This window comes from Drosophila nasuta, chromosome X (genome assembly GCF_023558535.2).
Source record: "Drosophila nasuta strain 15112-1781.00 chromosome X, ASM2355853v1, whole genome shotgun sequence".
Lineage (NCBI taxonomy): Eukaryota > Metazoa > Arthropoda > Insecta > Diptera > Drosophilidae > Drosophila > Drosophila nasuta.
Window position 1 is genome coordinate 8,911,076 of NC_083459.1, and position 20,024 is coordinate 8,931,099.

Consider the following 20,024-nt stretch of genomic DNA (forward strand, 5'->3'; position numbering starts at 1 on the left):
AAAAAATTGTTTATAGAGGTTTTTAGTGGCAAAAGCGTAAGACGGGATTTTTTTTTGTTCGGATCATGTAAATCGATCATATTATTGACAACTTATACCCCAAATATATGTTATGGGTCTATCTAAAAATCGAGAAAAAAATCCGTACTCGTACCATTTTAGAAATGAGCGTGACGTGACGTCCTCAAGGTAAATGTTCAAATATTATTTTCTTCTAATGATTTCATTTACTTTTCTTTCTTTTTTTGTTGTTTATTAATTAATTATTATTAACTGTCAATTAAAGCCAATTTGCGTTTGTTTATTTAGTCTATAAATTGAAATTGTTTTTGGTTTCTTTTATATAATAGTTTTTTGTTGTTGTTGTTGTTAGAATTTGTTGTTAGTACTTTAAAGCATTACTTTTTTGTTTGTTTGCATATTAGTTTTGGATTCTATTAAAATTTGTCAAATTTGTCGTCTTAAAAATACACATCGTTTATGAGTTCATACGAGTTGGTTTTTCTTTATGCATAAATATACTATATATGTTTTGCATATTGGTCAGATATTGTGGCATTCGAATTGTACATTCAGTTTAGATCATTGTTTATTGTTATTTTTACTCTTTTCTTTTGAATACCCCTACAGTTGGATAAAAATAAAAATATTTGCAATTTTTTATTTTTTCATATTTTCGGTAAAAAACGAAAACTTAAACATCGAATATGAAAAATTTAATTTACAAATTAATATTTTCAATAATTTACTTTAGTTTTTTTTCAGACCTTCTTTACGTCTTCAAAATCTATCCAATTATCTGCAGAAATATTCTTTAATCGATAGTCCGATTATCCAAAATATTCTTCTTTGATTCTTTCTTTGGTTTGTTTTTCTTTTATTATTAAAATACTTTCGGTTACATCATAAACTAGAGAAAGCTTGTAACTGTTAATTGTTTCATTAGGCTCGAGACTCTTTTGTTTAAATATTGCATTTTATATAGTATGAATGTATATAGAGATTTCCATAGATTGTAATCGTATTATTATTATTATTATTATTATTATTGTTTATTTATCTTTTCGTATTTACAGTTGTGTTTAATGCGTTTGAAGCAAACAATAAATTGTCACAGCCGTACTCCTTATGTACACATCTATTTCCGTTAGTTGTGGTATTTACTGTACGATTATTTTGTTGTGTCATTTTATTTGATTTATCATCGATAGCTATCGATAATTCGTTTGCGATTGTTTGGGTCTTTTGAATGCTTTTGTTGTTTGTCTGTTTTGCTTTTTGCGCTCTGCTTGCTGGTCCTGTAATATGCCTAAAAATTAAATACATAGTATTCTTCTTTGTAATATTTATATATATCTCGGTATCTTGCTATCTGGGTATATCGAAAGAGACGGTTATAGCGGTTATTTCAGATTACTTAAGTCTTAAGTTCTACTACCTCCGCAATTATCGATTAATTCAAGTGAACATAACCAAAAAACTTTCGTTCTATAGGAATTAGCTTTAAAATTTATTATTGCTGTTAAAATTGTATTGGTTTTTGTTTTTAAGGATTTCATTTTGAACGCTTGATTATGTTTTCTTTTTCATATTGTTTTTAATTTATTAGTTAGGTTTTTAAATTGTTTTTTTTTTTGTATTGGCTTTGCAAATGAAATACAAAATGGTTTTTATTGGATTAGTTTGACTATAGAACTTATGGGTATTACAAAGACTTTATCATTTTAGACACTCTCCATTCGCCACTTGATATGGGTTTTGATTTTGAATCAAATGCATTCGATTATGATGGACGATGCAACCTTATGATCGTGTATGTGTGTGTGTGCATATGTTATGTTATGTTTTATGAGTGTTGATTTTATACGGAACGTGTTTAGCCTACAATAAAATTAGCACCAATGCAAAATATATACGATTTATATAGTATATATTTATTTGTTCATATATATTTTTTTTTGTAATTTCTACAGTGTAAGGGTGTATGTGTCTGTGTATGTATGTGTGTGGGTGTATGTGTGTGTCTCTTATGATATGTGTAATTTACTACAGTGTAATTGCAATTAAAGGTTTCATTCTTTTAGCATGCTCTGAACTCCAATATCGTATCTCTAATGTGAAATAATCTATGGCTGAACAAAAAATCTTTTTTTTTAATACTACCAAGAATTTTTTAGTGACTTACATATAGCTGCCATGTGATTGAACTATCGCCAAGTAAGTTTTTCTATGAATAACGAAAAGTTTATCGTAAAAATTTGCAAACAATTAGGCACTTTAGGCCTTCTATGTTAAAGATTGAAAATGTATTTAATCACTAAACAATAATTGAATTTCTTGGCAAAATATATCTTTGTAAAACGTGCTGCGAAATTGAAATTCAGAGCATGCCCGTATGAGCTAATTTGCTATATCTATGTGTGAAAAAGAGTTAAAAATAAAAAAAAAAACAATTTGTTCACTAGGTGAGGTACTCGCAAGTGTGAAATGTTATGGATTAGTACGAGCAATATTCGTGATGTGTGTTAATGTTGAGATACATAGTACATATATTTGTTAAAAAAGATTTCCTAGGTGCATACACAGAACCTTAATGTATCATATAAACGAGCTATCGATCCATCTGACTGATCGATCGACCGATTCATAATCATTTCATTTAGCTAAATACTAATCAACAAGTTTGCTTTTGATCCGATATATACTATACATACATATTTATATAGAGCTAGGCAGCTATATGCGTATGTACAGTTTTGAGTATATACTCGTCTATATATATAAATATTGTTTTATACATACATATATTACGACTTAGGAGCTAGTTAAAGACTGCCTTGATGACAGCGTGATTTCGATTTCGATAACGATAACGATAGCGATAGCGATGTGGCATGGACTGTACGCTTGATTTTGTTCTCGCTTGTATTATTGTACCTACATAAGACTAGGGATATACATATACATATATATATATATATATATATATATATACATATATAGTACATACATAAGTATAAGTTGAAAACCTACGTATTGTTCTGTAGTACTCCAATTTTTTGTTCTTTTTTTTTTGGTTTTGTTAAATATATATAATTTTATAATTTTTTTGTGTTGTTTTTTTTGTTTTGTTTTGTTTGTAATGCACCTAAGTGTATATAAATTTGTTAGCTGCTGTTATTACATTGTAATAAGTATCGTTTAGGGTCCAGCTTGGGGGACAGTTAACAAAAACGAACCTTTCCCACTCTCTCCCTCTTCAAGACGGGCTGTACTTAATTGCTAAACACCGTTACCGTCACCGTTACCGTTACCGTTGCTCGCTTGCTATTTCACTTCAAGTTATAAGTTGAGAAAACTGTTGCCCAGAAAGCTGAGCATTATGGTGGACACGGCCAGAGGCGCCACCTTCACATTCGATGCGGTGCTGTTGCCAGCCAAAATTTCGGCACGTTTTCGCATGCGTTCCTATATGACACAACATTAACAACGAGCTGCATATGGATATAAACTCTGGAGGAACTCATTCGGAGCACTCGCACTTACCTGATAGAGTTTATCCTCGCCGGGTGGATCGAGACACTCGAATTCGCAGCAACGTTCGCCCACTCTGAAGTTTTTACAGAACTAATCGAAAGAAATTTATGGAGAGAGCAAGTCGTAAAATGTTGTGTTCTGTTTTTTTCTCTTTCTTTTGGGGATGCACTTACATAAGGGGGATCACAGTAAATGGCCTTGCACCACAGCGGCTCGGAATGATAGCAAACACAGAGACTGCAGACGCCGGGTCCGGGCACGTACAGCATGCCGTGGTTCACCTTGTTGCCCTGAAAGTCCACGCAGTCCTCCTCCAGTGCAACTATAACATACAAATTGCAAAAAAAACTCGTTAAAGAAGTAAATGATATATATGTTATATATAAAGTGAAAGATAAGAGAGAACATAAAAAAGTCGATTGAAATTCAAACCATTTCTTCAACTTAAAATTTAAAAAGATATTTCCTTTTATTTATATTTTTAAACTTGAAGTGCCATAAATAAATATTTAAGAGGCGAAGTAAAATTAACAACCAAGTATTTCGATCGAATATTTGTTTAATTAAGTATCTCAAATTTATTTTTTGATGAAGACGTTATTCTATTTTTTATTGATTTATTACTGGATTTTGATCCAATCACAGTTTATTTTCTCGTTAATGCTATATTCGCTCCTTGAATGTTCGGTATTTCTTTAATCTAGTTACTCTACCAGCTATTTATATACTCGGTTTCATACTCGCTATTTACTTACTCGTTATTGATATACTCGCTACTTCCCTATTCGCTATTTTGTGTTCAGTATTGCTTTATTCTATTTACCCTACCAGATATTTATCTACTGGTTATTGCTATACTCGCTTCTTCTAAAATCGTTATTTTCTATTTGGTATTGCTATATTCTAGTTATTCTATAAGATTCTTATTTACCCGGTTCGTTACTCGCAATTTATCTACTCGTTATTGCTATACTCGCTACTTCTATATTCGCTATTTTGTATTTGGTATTGCTATATTCTAGTTACTCTATAAGATTCTTATTTACCCGGTTCGTTACTCGCAATTTATCTACTCGTTATTGCTATACTCGCTACTTCTATATTCGCTATTTTGTATTTGGTATTGCTATATTCTAGTTACTCTATAAGATTCTTATTTACCCGGTTCGTTGCTCGCAATTTACCTACTCGTTATTGTTGTACTCGCTATTTTGTGTTTGGTACTGCTATATTCTAGTTACTCTACCAGTTATTTATCTACTCGGTTCCATTCTCGCTATTTATTTACTCGTTCGCGTTATACTTGCTACTTCTATATTCGATATTTAGCGCTCAGTATTTCTTTATTCTAGTTACTCTACGAGTTATTTATCTACTCGGTTCCTTACTCGCTATTGATCTACTCGTTATTTCTATACATGTTACTGTCCTAAATTTCTTTAGTCGCTGTATACTTCTGCTGCTTACTACTCGAATTTTTAGTTTATTCACAATTTATCTACTGCATTTAGTCCACTTTATTCGCTAGGCTATCACTATTACTTTACTTGCTCTTCATCTAATTGGCTTCTGACACTCGTTGCTGTGGAAACTCTTTAGTTTACTCTAAGATTAAGTCTCGCATCGCATCAATCACATTTGTGCACTCGAATTAGAGGCTTAAGACGTTGGTTGCACTGCAGCAAGGTTGCAACATGTTGCATGTTCGCCGCATGTTCGTTGCAATGAGCTTTGCAGTAGGCAAGCTTTTCGCTTTTCGTCATGCAACCTGCAACCTGCGACATGTGGCATGTGCCAGGTTCGAGAGTGCAGCTTGGAACGTCGACAGCTTTTTAGATGAACCGTGACCTACCCCTCTTAAGATGTGATGTGTGGTGTGGTGTGGTGTGAACTCGACACGGCTTGCTCCAGTGCTCCACTGTTCGACTGTTCGACTGTTGCAGTGCCGCAGCAGCAACCGCACAGTCAAGTGCATTTGCACAGTTAGTGTAACAGTTGCTGCTGCGGCAGTCGCGGGGCACTTGAAACATGGTTCGAAGTTGTAAGCGACTTCCGGACGGCTGAACGGACTTGCCGAACCACTGACGCGTCATGCGGCAAATGGTGAAAGTGCCGCAAAACTTGCAACTGCTGCTGCTCAATTTTTGCTGCTGCTGCCAAAACGGACAATTGGCACAGGGTGTTTAAGGTGCTGTACGGGGGGGAGCAGGAGGAGGAGGAGGAGGAGGCAAACATAGTGGAAAGGGCAATGGCGACATTTGGTCGTTGCAGTTGTTTGTGCGTTTGCTTTCCTTTTTGTGTTTTTTGTGTGTTGTGTTTTCTGTGTTTTTGTATATTGCCTTCTCCTTTTGTTTGTTTGTTTGCCCTCTGCTGCTGCTGTTGCTGTTGCTGTTGGTGGTGCTTTGTGCTCTCGTCGACGTCACTGCTGTCAGCGTGTCCGTGTTTTGAGATCGCTGAATAATTAAAAACAAGAGCTCGACTCGACTCGCCTCGATTCGACTCGACTCGACTCGACTCGACTTTTGCGCCAGCTGTCGGCCAAACAACTTAGCCAGTCCTGGGTCAAAGTTGGGCCAACGTGCCGTATACGTCACGCCTCATGCCAACCCCTCTCTCTCTCTCTCTTTCACTCTCTCTCTCTGTCTGCATGATTTCATGGCTATGGCTATGGCTTTGGCTGTGTGTGTTATTCGCTCTGTTTTTATGGCGACATTTCACAATTATGCTTATTACTTTTTAATGCCCGTTGGCTTGCGTGAGCCGCCGCTTGGCTGCCTTTCTGCCTTCCTGCCAGCTGCCCCCTTCTCGCAACTGCACCTGCATCTGACCCATTCGGTTGTTCATTATTGGACCTGCACTGGGATTCGAACTCGGCGGACCTGCGACTTGTGCAGAGGAGAGTCTTAAAAGTGTGGGGAGGGGCTTGGCGGAATGTTTATGTGCAGCCATGCGGCTTACTTATAAATAGCTTTTGTTATGACATTTAGCTGGTGACCTCCTCGAAAACAGAAAGCACCTTCACTGCCAGCCAGTCAGCCAGCCAACGAACAGAACCTGCTTAACTTGGGTACCTTTCCCTCCCCTTCACTTCCCTGCCCGACCACCTTAAACGTAAATCTGATTAAGTATGGCGTCCAGTGTTCTATTTTCAGTGTAAAATCAATTTTCCTTCTCATCTTCTACAATTTTCAAGGGCCAAAAAGCGCTTAAAGATATTTTTGCTGTGATTTATATTAAGTTTCTCTTAAATTCAATGGAATTTTATTGCATTACATTCATAAATTCAGTTGTTCGTTGTATAGAAAGAGATAAAAGACTAAAAGTAATACTAACTGTGGAATGCATTTTAATATGAATATAATATATAGTATTATTGTAATGATATGAGCCTTGTCATTTTTTTTCAATAACTTGGAAGTTCATTAATCGATTATAATTAATCAACCTAATATTTAATAAAAGTACTGAGCATAAATTTCACAACGCTAGCTCACGTGGTTTTTCATATATGTTAACTTTTAATAATGGACAGACAGACAGACAGAGAAAATTTTTAAATCGATTATAATGAAATTTTCAGTAATCAACCAAATAAACCTTAAAAGTAGTGAGCATAAATTTAACAATGATAGCTCACATAGTTTTCAAGTTCTGTCAACTCTAAATGATGGACAGACAGACAGAAGGACAGAGTAAATACGTTAAATATATCATCGTAAATATCAGCTGTTGGCATTTGCCTATCGCAACCACTGTAGCCAAGTTAATATCACGCTCTGTCGCGTTGAGTTAATTCCCCGCTGGCAATACTGCAGTAATATCAATTAAATTGCATTTGCTGCACGGCTTTTACTTAAGCCTGCGCTTATCCTATTAATTAGTCAAACTAATTGCAATTGCAATCGCTGGCTAATTTGTCGTCTACGCTTCTCTACTGACATCAATATGCATAATTTGATTTGAAAATAGTTGTGATTAGGCAAACGCAATTAACTTTGTGCAAAGTGCAAGTGGATTATGCTCTGCTCTCTACTTATAAACTGATTAATCAACTCTTCTCTGTGAGTGTGTGTGTGTATGTATGTGTGTGTGTGTGTGTCTGTGTCTGTGTGTGCGTGTCAATTTCCATTTTCATTTCAATTTGAATCTGTATTTGAATCACAATTTGAATGCAGGTTGGTGTGTGTTTCAATTTTGGTTTCGCTTGCCATTTCAACAGCAATTTGTGAAATTGCCCATCATCATGGTCACCAGCACCGCACAGCAAAGTTATGTATTTCGAAATAGTTCATAAATGGTAACAATTGTGTGTTGCAAATGCTAACAACAGAACAAATGTGGAGGATGTCTCGACTGCGAAATACCTGATAACATTTTCTTATTGTGTATGAATCATTTTGTTAAAGAGATTTTGCATTTCTCATTTTTACAATTATAGAAAAAAGTAAAGTAAGCCTAACTAACTAACTAAGTTAAAAGTACCATATCGTCATAAGAAAGTGAATAATAAAAAAACACTCAAAAAATACTCGCAAATAATTTCAATTATATTAGAAATTTATTTTTTTTATTATTATGTATTTTTCTCCATCCATTAAATGTTATATTGATGTCAAAAAATACTGCTAATAATATAATACAAATTTTAAAAAATGATTCAGAATAATTTCAATTATAATTGCAATTTAATTTTACTATTTTAGACTAAGTTCATTTTATAATGCTTTCTTCAGAAAGCTCGTTTAGTAATATATAGAAATTCAAAGAAAAACTAAAAAAAATAATCCAAAATAATTTTAATTCTATTTGCAATTTAATAAGCTCTAAATGCACTTTATCAGTGTAGAAGCTGCAGCGTGAAATGATTTGTGAGTTGAAGGTATTTCAGATCAGGAGGAAATTAAAGAGGTCTCTGACTTTTTGCTTAATTAGCTTACCCGGCCACTCAATGTTTACCGGGTATAACAAGCGCACACGCAATGGCAAGTGCAAAGTGCTAGGCATGAGTGTGGGCGGCAAAAGGGGGCGAGTCAGGCAGTGTCAGGGCGACGACGTTGACTGAGTGCAGCCATCAACTTGGCAACTTGTGCCTGGCTCTTAGTGCCGCTCTCTCTCTCTCTCTCTCTCTATCTCCCGCTTTTTCTCTTTGTGTTTGTGTCTTGGTAATCATCGGACGTCACTAATGAGATTTTCTTTGCGTTTATTTGTGTATGTATGTGTATGTGTGTGTGTGTGTGTGTGGGAAAATAGCTTGTGACAAGCAAAAGGAAACCTGCTCGATGCCAAAAACGTCGCGTCGTCACCGCCGTCGCTGTTTCGTTGTTCAATTGTAAACGGAAGCAAAGATTATAAAAGCATTTGTGAATGTTGTGCGCAATGCAATTAGTGGCAAAACGTAAAGCGTTGAATGTGTAACGTGCCCCTGCTCGGTATGCAATGCAAATTTCCTACACTTGCCATTTCCTCCATTTGCCATTTCCCCTTCCGTTTCACTTTTCAGCGCCTTGCAATGTCAACGTGTCGTATGCGCAATATATGTACATATGCATATCCATATGCATATGCATGGCATGGCATGGCATGGCTTACCAGAAGTCTGTGCAAACCTGACTGTCGTCAGAATGGCCGCGAGATGCGACCATATTTCGTGAGATAAGCACTGCGATGCGACAATCTGTCGAACGGAAGGCGACGAAAAACCAAAAGCCCAAAGCCGAAAGCCAAACAGCAACAGCAACAGCAACAGCAATTGTTTTGTCAGTGTGGAAACCGCAAAAACGGAAAACCACAAATTTTGCAACAAAAAAAAAAAGAGTTAACAGAAGTTGTCACCATAACGCTGCATTTTTTATGCAATAATCTCGAACGTTCCTTGTTACGTGTGACAAGATGCAGACTGTTAAACTCGTTACATATCTTTCGTTGTTTGCTTAATTCGTAAGCTGTGCGAGAATTATTTAACTAGCTAAGCTTGTCTTATTGTATTACACAATGTGATTAAAAGTGAATATTGAATGATTGTGATCTAATTGTTATATTTCACTCGTTACTCGTTACTTTTTGTTGTTATGTTAAAAGTTACTCATTTCATTTTATGATTAATGATTTACTCTGTATGTGTGCATTTTGTATTATGTTCGTTATAGAATACATGGTATACCTTACATGGTATGTTTCACTCGTTACTCGTCACTTTTATATACTGTTCGCTGTTTTCCACTGTTTATTCTAATTGATTGTTATACTCTACGATATACATATAATATTCACTAATAACTAAACTCTACTCATTATTCGTTATCGTTTACTCGTTATAATCAATTCAATTCAATTTTAGTATCTAACTATTATTCTTTATTAATTATATTCCACAGCGAGTAGCGACGTTTTTATTCTCTGTATGTTATTTTTATTACTTTATTTTCTCGTGACACTTTCACTATCAAGACCCTATAAGTCACTCTTTTCTATTCGCTGTTTCCCAGTCGCTACATTCTTTAAGCAAATATTGATTATTCTTTTCATTACGCTTACCCGCTAAGATCTGCTTTTCAACTATTGCATTACTCACACTTAATTTGGTTCTTGTTGAGCATAATCATCTCCACGAACACTCGCATCTTTTGCTGATGTCTACTCGAAATACTTATGGATATTCTCTGCTACTCGTTGCACGTCCTTCGCTTTGCACTTCTCGTTATGTGCTTCAAGGTTTCACCCATATATTTTTTGTTCTTTACATTCTATTGGCCACTCTGACGTCACACCCAAGCAATGCACTCGAATACTACGATATAGCACTAATGAGTGGCTGTGGATGGGCGCACTCGCCACACACACACACAAACACACACACACCCATAGAGACGAGACTTTTGACTGACACAAAGGCATGCATTTTGCATGGGGGTTTGCACATGCTGTGAAAAGGATTTGATTGCCCGTCTATCAACGCAATTATCATTACTAATGGCCATTTGCAATGACTGCATGTGTGTGTGTGTGTGTGTGTAAGTCGTTTGGCTCTTTGACTGTTTTGCCTGTTTTGCTTGTTGGCCTGTTGGCTGAGTATAATTAGCCCGTTATAGCCATATAACCATACTCGTAGCTGGCCCCCAAACTATCGATCCGAAATGATTCGACGCTGTCTCGCCGCTTTTGTTTATATAAGATGCATCGGCTAAATGCTTTGGCTAAAATCCAACTAATTAGTTAGCCATAAGTGAGCATTCGAACTGCTTGCGAGTGAGTACACTCATAGTAATCTATACTATATATTCATATGATGACTACATGCATACATACTTATAAGAGATAACTCGACCTCAAATGCCTTGACATCGTTGTCCAACAATCTTGCGGCCAATAACTCAATTGCCTCTAACTGGGCAATAAAACTTGGCTTTGGCCAAGCTTTTGCAGTTTCAACTTTCGGCTGCTAGGCGGAAGTCCAACTCGCAACTTGCAAGAAAACCACAACGAAAATGAAACCAAACTGAAAACGAAATGAAATGAGAAAGCAAAAACAAAAATGAAAATATAGGAAAACAAAAACAAAAACAAGAATCGAGAAACGAGAAATGAGAGCAGCAGCCACGTGGGAGCTGCGACTCGTTATGCCATCCATACCACAAAATAGTTTGGCAAAAAGTTTTATGCGTCAATAACAACAGAAGCAAAGCCAGAAGCCAACACACAGAAGCCGCCAAAATTATTCCTTTTATATCAACGTAGTTTTAATACCCTTTCCCCAGCTGTTCATAGACATAAAAAGGTTTCGTAAATTACCATACAAAAATTGGCATTTCTAATGTAGCATTTCTCATAAAGAAGTTGCTCTAATGCTATAAAAAGTACAACTAAAATATATATACATATTTATATCTCTATACAGAATATAATATTTTTGAAGCCAGATTTTAATCCTAAAATGAAAATTTTTGAAAAGTTAAAGTTGTTTTTTTATTAATCTTAAAAAAAACATTTAAATGAAGATTTGCAATCCATTTGTTAATCTTGATTTTTTCTCTCTGAGTACTTATAACCCCTTGTTAATAAAATAGCTCCTTAAATTGTTTTGTTTATGTTTCTTCTGACATAAAAGTTTCCAGAAAGCTGCAAATTTTCGCATTTAAAATAAACTTGTTTATAATATTATTCATCTATAATTCATTATTCTATTAATATAATGACTTTATAAATTTGTGTTTCTTTTGCTTAAAAAAAGCGCCTTTTATTAATGTTTAAAACGCTCATTTTTAAGAAACATAATAACATACTTAAAGATAGCGTTTTTAATAAGTCTGAAAGCCTTTGTCGGTTTGTCTCATTTCATTGCAATAAGAAAAATTGAAGATGGTGCTTTGAATATAACAAAATATTTATTTTGTTTATTACTATTCAATCTGCCTTTGATAAAAGTTGTGTGGAGTAATTAGAAGTGTTTTTCTGATGCTGTTTTATTGTAGGAGTTTTACAACAATTAAAACAAAAAGCCAACCAATCAAGAAACAAGAACTGAATACTCAGTAAATATTATATTATTGATTTTATAGAATTTCCATATTGAGCTAAAAGTTTCGTTGGCAGCGTTCGCTTTGTAATATTTGCAATTTGCAATATATAAATATTAAAATTATTGTCGATTTTTGTGGTAGATTTTTAATAAGTTGAGTAGAATTTCTTTGCTGATGACCAAGCTAATGTACTTTAAGTGTGGTGAGCGTATGCACAGAAGTTGTCATCTACTCGTATGTACGAGTATTCTATCTATTCGATTCTCGAATGAAAACTTTTTATGGTTCTTTTTTAGTACCTCAACAAAGAAGCAAAAGAAAAACGAAGAGCGAAGAAAAAATTGGTAACATTTGTGTGATTGTGCGGCAGCGATGGTTGCAAACTTGAATGTTGTGTTGCAGTGTGTTGCACGAGTGCAAAAATTTAAGTGTTGCTCGTCTGGGATGCCACGCCTTCTATTTGCAGTAACTGAAACTGCCACACGGACTACAACTGGAAATGAAAGTGCCTTCAGGTGCTTGGGACATGGCGACATGGCAACCAAAAAAACATGCACCAAACCAGCCTCAAAAAAAAAAAGAAGAAAAACCAATGCCTCGACTTTGCATGTGCAAAGTCAAGGCTATTTTGCCATTGTTGTCCTGCACGACACGCCCCTTCGTCCTCCTACTTGTCAGCTGTTTTGTTTTTGTAATGCCCTTTTCTCGACCAATTGTTTCGGATATTATTTATTATTTGTCTTGCGGCGGTCTTTTTGCTGTTGTTTTTCTGTTTGTTTTGTTTTCGAATAAGGCGCCCATTACATATGCATGTTTTGCCCACATTTACACCAGCTTAAGCCTTTAATCTGACCTCTAGTATTCGAGTGAGTGTGAGAGATGGGCGATAAAAAAAAAAACACTTTGTCATGCAGTCAGTAATTGTTTAGAGGGTCTCACTACTTACTTGCTTGCTTACCACTTCAATTTCTAGTGTTGAAAAAGTTTTGGCAATGTGATTTTTCTCTTTGGCAAGCAAAGCGCAAGCCGATGCGGAAATTTGGCTAAGAATTGATTTGTCAATTTTGTTGATTTTATATATTTTATATAAATGCATTACGATTATTGAAGAGTTGCTAATATGTTATAACTGCTGTGTTATTTTCAACTCATAATTCGTTATTCGATTTATGCTAATTGTGCAAATTAGTCAGTGAATAATAATTTCTGATTTCATAAGCAACTATTTGATATTAATTTTAATCATATTATTTGCTGCACTTTAACAATTCGGTCATAAATTTATATATATTTAAAAAGTATTTTAACACTCGTAAATTAAATATTTCTTTCGTTATATCACTGCAATATTTTCTATGCGATGGAATGGTTTTCAGCTGATCAATAGACTCTTAAATACACATGTGTATGAATTTAGGTAAAAATATACGTTGCGTATACGTAATAAGTAACGTCTATATGCGTTGAGTATACGTAATAATTATATGTTAATTGAATACCGAAACTATCTATTGATTTTTGAATTCAATCCGAAAGACTAAGCAGATTGTCACAAAACTCTTGCTAATCCAGACAATATTATCATATTTATATATATTATAGGTACGTTACGTATACGTAATAAGTAGTTGTTAATAGTTCATTGAACAATGAAAATATTTAACGAGTAATATCAAACTGAAAATGTTCAACAAATTTTGACAAAATTCCTGCTGATCAAGACTACATTCATATGTATATGTACATGCATATATTAGAAAAAGCTGATACGTTGCGTATACGTAATAAGTAAAGTCTTTGTCTATAGGAACTTATAAAAACATGAAAAACATTTATTGATTGTCGAGTTATGTCTAATTTCAAATATTAAGCGTTTATAACACTTTTGCTGATCCATTCAACATAGTATCATATATATGTTGCGTATACGTAATATGTGAAGTCTTTGAAAATAATTAGTTAATTGAGGATTGAAAATTTCTATTGAATATTGCGTTATATCAATGCGGGAAATACTAAGCAAACTGTCACAAGATTCTTGCTGATCCAGAGAATATAGTAATAGAGATACGTTGCGTATACGTAATGAATACAGTGTTTGTTTGCCAATAGTAACTTCATTGAAAACACTTATTGATTAACGAGTTATATGAAATGCCTAATATTAAGCACGGTTTCAGTCAACATAGTACTACAGCTACGTTGCGTATACGTAATACGAGCAGACTTTGAATGTAATTAGTTAAGTGCACATTTATTATTTATTGATTATTCTGTTACATCAAATACGAAGTTCGAAGCAACGTAGCACAAAATTCCTGCTGATCCAGACAACATATATATATATATATGGGCACATTGCGTATACGTAATAAGCAAAGTTGTTGTCTATAATTACTTATAACTGAAATTTGTTATTGATTAACGAGTTAAATTGAATACAAATTCTAATTGTCTCTAAATTCTTGAGGATCCAGACAACATTCAACGATTTGTAGCTACGCTGCGTATACGTAATAAGTAAAACAATTGATTATCTAGCTCTAAATTCTTGCTGATCCAGACAGTATAGTAATGTGTGTGAGTGGCAACAGAATTATATAAGCATGTAATCACGTAATCGCATAATCATGTGCACCACTGAAAAGTGGTCGCTGATCTGTTGGCTATGATTTGCATTTAAAAAAAAACAATGGAAAGGAAAGGGGAAGGGAAAGGGGAAGGGAAAGGGAAGGGGAAAAGGCAAGTCATGCTAATCAAGTGTCAAGCGAGTGGCGTGTTGGTAATTACCTGTGTAACAGCACAGGCAGCTGAGCAGACAGAGGACGAACAGCAGCCAGGACATGCCACATGCCGGCAACGAGGCATACAGCGAGGCTCGGCTCATCCGCATTGTTATGCAGCGTCGACGACGCTGGCAACGTCGCCATCTCGTGCTGCGCTCATTGATTGTTGTAATTGCTGGCGATGTTGTTGCTGTTGTTGCTGTTGTTGCTGTTGCTGCTACTGTGGCTATTGTTGTTGTTGCAGTTGCTGTTGTTGTTGTTGTTGCTGCTGCTGTTGTTTTGATTGGGGCTACTGCTGCTGCTGTTGGCGGGCGCCACGTTGCTGCAGTTGGCCGCCCAACGGAGCGCTTTGTCATTGTCAGGCGTTGATTTTGAACTTGGCTGCTGCTCTGCTCTGCTGCTGCTGCTACTGCTGCACCTCTCCACCTCCTCCTTGTGGGCTGGCACTGTTCGCGTCACACTGTGCGGGTAGCTGCAGAAAGTTAAACATAGTTAAGTTGATTGGCATAAGGGCACGGGTTCGCTCAGCTGTCACTTGGCCTTCACTTCGTTTATACACTCGCACACTCGTACACTCGTACACTCGCAAACTCGCACAGCAAACAAACCATAGACAAAATACCTAAAAACACACACACACGACCTTAAAGCTCGAACAAATTATATTTGAAACTGCTGGAAATAATATACTAAGTAAGTCCTATTGTTATCGATAAATGATCGCTTCGGTGAGACTATTTTATTTGTACTTCACTTTCTTCTTCTGATTGAATTGCAAACATTTCAAATCAATGAACAAACTCTTTTATTAAATACGAGTACGTATTTACATAAGCTTGTATCTCGAACACAAGCAAAATACAAGTTCAAATTGAAATGCAAATGAAGCTGTCAAAATATTCACGAAATTAAGCTGTGAACTAAACACGTGTCAAAACATTCACAAAAGTAAGTAAGTGAGTACTCCATCAATTAGGCACAGTCTAAATATTCAGAATAAATACAAATGCTTCTTCACATTCTTTTCGCTGAGTGTAATAAGCAGCTCACAGTGACTGCACTAAGTATGCCAAAGATGCTTAGTTGCTGTGAATAGACATCGAAATACCTATGTATATACTATGTACATACATTCATAGAAATGTAGCAACGAGCGTACGTTGCGTATACGTAATATGGCGTCGTACAGCATCATATTGCACTTGTCTTGGGTAAGCCACTTGAAGCATTACTAAGACTCAAGACTGACAGTCTGTGTGAGTGTGTGTGTGTGTGTGTGTGTGTGTGTGTGTGTGTGTGTGTGGACGACATTCCCATGACATTTAAGTAAATTATTTGTATAGAAATCAGAGTCGATCCTCATTAAAAATGCATTCGGTCGAGTGCACTCGTTATTTATTAACTCGCTGCTTAAAGCGTTTTTCCTTTTTGTGTTGCAGTGCCGAGCGTGCTGACAGCCAATACTCTCTCACTATATATATGTGTGTGTGTGTGTGTGTGTGTGTGTTGAATGCATATTGCAGCATGTGCCAATGTGCCCCAGAGGCAGATCAGCTGTTCCGTGTTTCACTGATGTTGCCGTCGGCATCGACGTCAGCATGAACGTCGCAGTCGCAGTCGCAGTCGACGTTGGCATCGGCCTCGCATGTTTACAACATTTTTGCAACGGTCCAATGGGGCACGAGGGGTGCAAAGAGGGTAAAGACAGGCAAGCAGTCGAGGGGCGAGGGGTGCAAAGGCATTTCGGCATTTTGGGCGTCTCATGCATTTGGCTGCTGCTTTTGGCTGTTGCCAAGAAATTATTTTGTGCGCCGTTTGCCTATCTTCTTTGCTGCTTTTTTGCGGTTGCTTTCTTCTGGGCATGCGACACACTCACACTCACACACACACATACACATACACATACACATACACATACATTCTGTTACACATTGCTAGCGTCCTTTGTGTCTTTAATTTCAATCTTATAAATTATTCGCATAGCTCGACTGCGACGAGTTTCCCAGCGCATTTTATGGATTTTCTTTGCTTTACACACACACACATACACATACACATACAAATAAATACACACACACACACACACACATACAGTTGGAGTAGCAGACACACACCGTTCGCTTTTTACGCGCATTGATTTTCTCATATTTCCGTCTATTTTTTTTTTTCGGTTGTTTTGTTGTTGTTGATGTTTTGTGAGTGTGTGTGTGTGTCGATTGTTTTTTTTTTTTTTTTTTGCCTGTTTTAGGCCATTTCAAGGCTACTTCTACTTACATCTCACGTAAAATGTTTAACTTTGACACCGAATTTCGCACGCGAGCACTAAAAATACTTCAGCAGCAACAAACAAACAAAAACAAAATGGAGATTACATACACAGCTCTCACACACACACACACAAACAAACGCTCATACACATGCACAGCACACACACACACACACATGAACAAAACAAAACAAACACCAAGACGCACGCTCACGCACACGCACACGCACACAGCGGAAATTTCGCCTCCATCATCCACACACACGACCCACAGCACAACACAGCACAACACAGCACAGCACAGCGCACGTTGCCGACAAAATGGCGTGTGGTGCGAGAGACGAAAATGTTAACGCGCCAGCAGCAGCAGCAACAACATGAATTGACAAAAAAAAAAAACAAATGAAATACTCTACACTAGCCAGAACAATAACAACAACAACAACCACAGCAGCAGCAGCAGCAGCAACAAAGGCGCTGCACTGGCAACGTGTCCTTTCAGTTTCTTAAACGACTTTTGTTCTCCTATTGCAAATTGCTTTTGCCTTTTGATTCGCGTTGTTGGTGTTGTTGTTATTGTTGTTGTCGTTGTTGTTGGTGCTGCTGCTTCTGTTTCTGCTGGTGCCGCTGTTGCTGTTGCTGCGACTGCTGCTGCTGCTGCTGCTGCTGCTGCTGCGAAATGTAAACTTAGCGTCCACAACGAACCGAACTGAAATCCGAGTCGAGCGTCGCCAGCGACTGCAGCGTCGCGTTTGCAAATGTCAACTGAAATGGCGTTTGAAGCTGCGCCGTCACACAGCGCTGTCAACAGCGAACTTGTCCTGTACACGGTTGCAACGCAACCGCAACATGTTTGAAGAGCTTTCGGCATGTATGAATTTCATTCAACGCAATTATATTTGCAAGTATTTTAATATTGTGTTTACTAACTTTGTGTTTGCTTATTTTAAAAAAAAATTTGCTTATTTTGTTTTTAATTAATTTTAGCAAATAAATTTCTGTTTAAACCGCTTCACACTCATGTAACTCAAACTGGCGCAAAACTTGAAAAGCTCTACACTGCGCATAGCTATAGCTCAGCTTTTGGGATGCAAAGTTTGCTAGCGAAACGATAGCTTGTTAGCCGCAATACAAACCATTACAAGTTGATGGCATCTTAAGCTTTTACACTTGTCACCAACCACAGATTACATCGATGCGTACCATGTACAATGCGGTTTTCTTGTCAATTGCGTGCTAAACTTACGGAATTTAGTCCTGTTTCAGTGTTGTCAACTTTTGCTTTTTTGCGCAGAGAGAGATTTTTCTTTATGAAAATAATAATTAGAAACCGGTATTATTTTTCATATTTACAATATTAATATACCGTAAAAATACAAAAATATACCGAAAGCTTCTGAAAAATTACAAGAGTTTTTTAATTCCATGATTGTCCCGCAATTGTCGCGCGATTTTCGGGCGATGGCCACCAGCCAAAAAGTGTTCTGTATTTCGGCCATTTGAATGTCGATTGTGATGTCCCTTGGCACAATCCTTGATCCTTGCGATGACTGTGTCAATCGTTGCATACTCGTGAGGACTTTTATCCTGGCAAATTTAATCCCAATCGTCCTTGTGAATATCGAGTTATTATCGAATTACTAATTTACGTATCTTTCATTTGACCAACAAAGCTGAAGCGTTAGAAGTATTAGATGCTAATTAATAGAGTTGTTTCCCGCAATCCTTGCTATATATGCCCCTTGATAATGGAACATGATATGGTTTAGATATACGCATTTTTAATATTTGTATACATGCGTTAATTTGCATCCTAAAAGTATGCTTTACTTGTGCCAAACAATTGGGCCACCACAAATCCACGACGAGATTGAAAAATCCCTTGTAAAATGTCAGTTGGGCAAAATGAAATACCAGGCGAACATAATTCAGCAGCAAGGAGAAATGCAAATTTAACAAAGCGCATTAAAGTATGCTGCAAAAAATTAGTTCGTGTAATTTTCTTAGGCTTAATTGCACATCCTAAAAGTATGCCAAGATAAATTTGGCAGCCATTAGTCAGCCATCAGACAGTCACCGCTCATCCATAGATGGCGCCACTAAGCAGTTGGTGACGAGTTACTATTGAATCTTTATACTAAGGGCTTGTCTTTGATAGAACTTATTTTAACGAATGTTCTTTTTTGAAAACAAGCTACATTTAGAGCACACTAGAAGGCTATAATCACAAGGATCAACTTTATCGATAGTACTTTATTTCGAAAGGAGTATCGCCAGCACGATTCAAGTGTTCTTTACACAGTTCACATCATTTTTTGTAGATTGTTGTTCCTTGTCACCCTGAAAACCTCTTTCAAAAGACTTATTTGTAATTTTCTGGCATTCATTTGGTTTTTATTATTATGTAATTCCTTTACTCTGTGTAAAATAAGAAAGTATTAATAGGTTTTATTAACAAATTTGTTGAAGGCAGGTATTTATGTTATTATATGTTTGCTTATGTATATCTTGTATATAAATTACAAGTCCTTTTTATAATTATTTATTAATTATTAAATTTAGTTCAGTTATCATTATTCCTTATATATTTAAACTGCATTATTACTTAGTGTATTCAGTTAAGAAATCTTTATGTATGTATAAGTATTATAATTAAATTTTTGCATTTACCATTTAAATTATTATATTGTAAGTACTTCTTGTTTTTTTTTTCTTGACTTTTAGCTTTTTTTTTGTATTTTTTTTTCATTTTTTTCGTTTTCCTTTTCTTTTTTTTTTTTTGTTTTGGTACAAAATTAAGAGCTATTTAGATTTCGATTTCTCATGTGACTTATACACCAGACAGTTTTTAAACAAGACAAAATGTACAAAACTAAAATAAAAAACAGAATAAGCATCATACCGTCATCTGGCACATGT

General features: G+C 36.0%; 1 protein-coding gene across 3 annotated transcripts; it reads right to left on the reverse strand.

Annotated features, from left to right (window-relative positions):
* Positions 1 to 296: 296 nt before the first annotated feature.
* LOC132797274 (uncharacterized) lies at positions 297 to 17,874 on the reverse strand. Of its 3 annotated transcripts, none has more exons than XR_009633642.1 (6): positions 17,114 to 17,417; positions 14,844 to 15,311; positions 3,711 to 3,859; positions 3,547 to 3,627; positions 3,240 to 3,468; positions 297 to 1,309 (listed from the first exon to the last, which is right to left on the reverse strand). XR_009633642.1 is itself a non-coding variant. In XM_060808916.1 (6 exons), exons 3-6 carry the CDS (start codon positions 15,193 to 15,195, stop codon positions 3,343 to 3,345), a joined length of 708 nt encoding a protein of 235 aa, XP_060664899.1. In that variant the 5' UTR covers positions 15,196 to 15,311; positions 17,114 to 17,170; positions 17,811 to 17,842; the 3' UTR covers positions 297 to 3,342. The 3 variants fall into 3 exon arrangements, 2 of the variants coding, with proteins under 2 accessions (XP_060664899.1, XP_060664898.1); XM_060808916.1 differs by adding an exon at positions 17,811 to 17,842 and having other exon boundaries at positions 297 to 3,468; positions 17,114 to 17,170; XM_060808915.1 differs by lacking the exon at positions 17,114 to 17,417 and adding an exon at positions 17,811 to 17,874 and having other exon boundaries at positions 297 to 3,468.
* Positions 17,875 to 20,024: the final 2,150 nt, after the last annotated feature.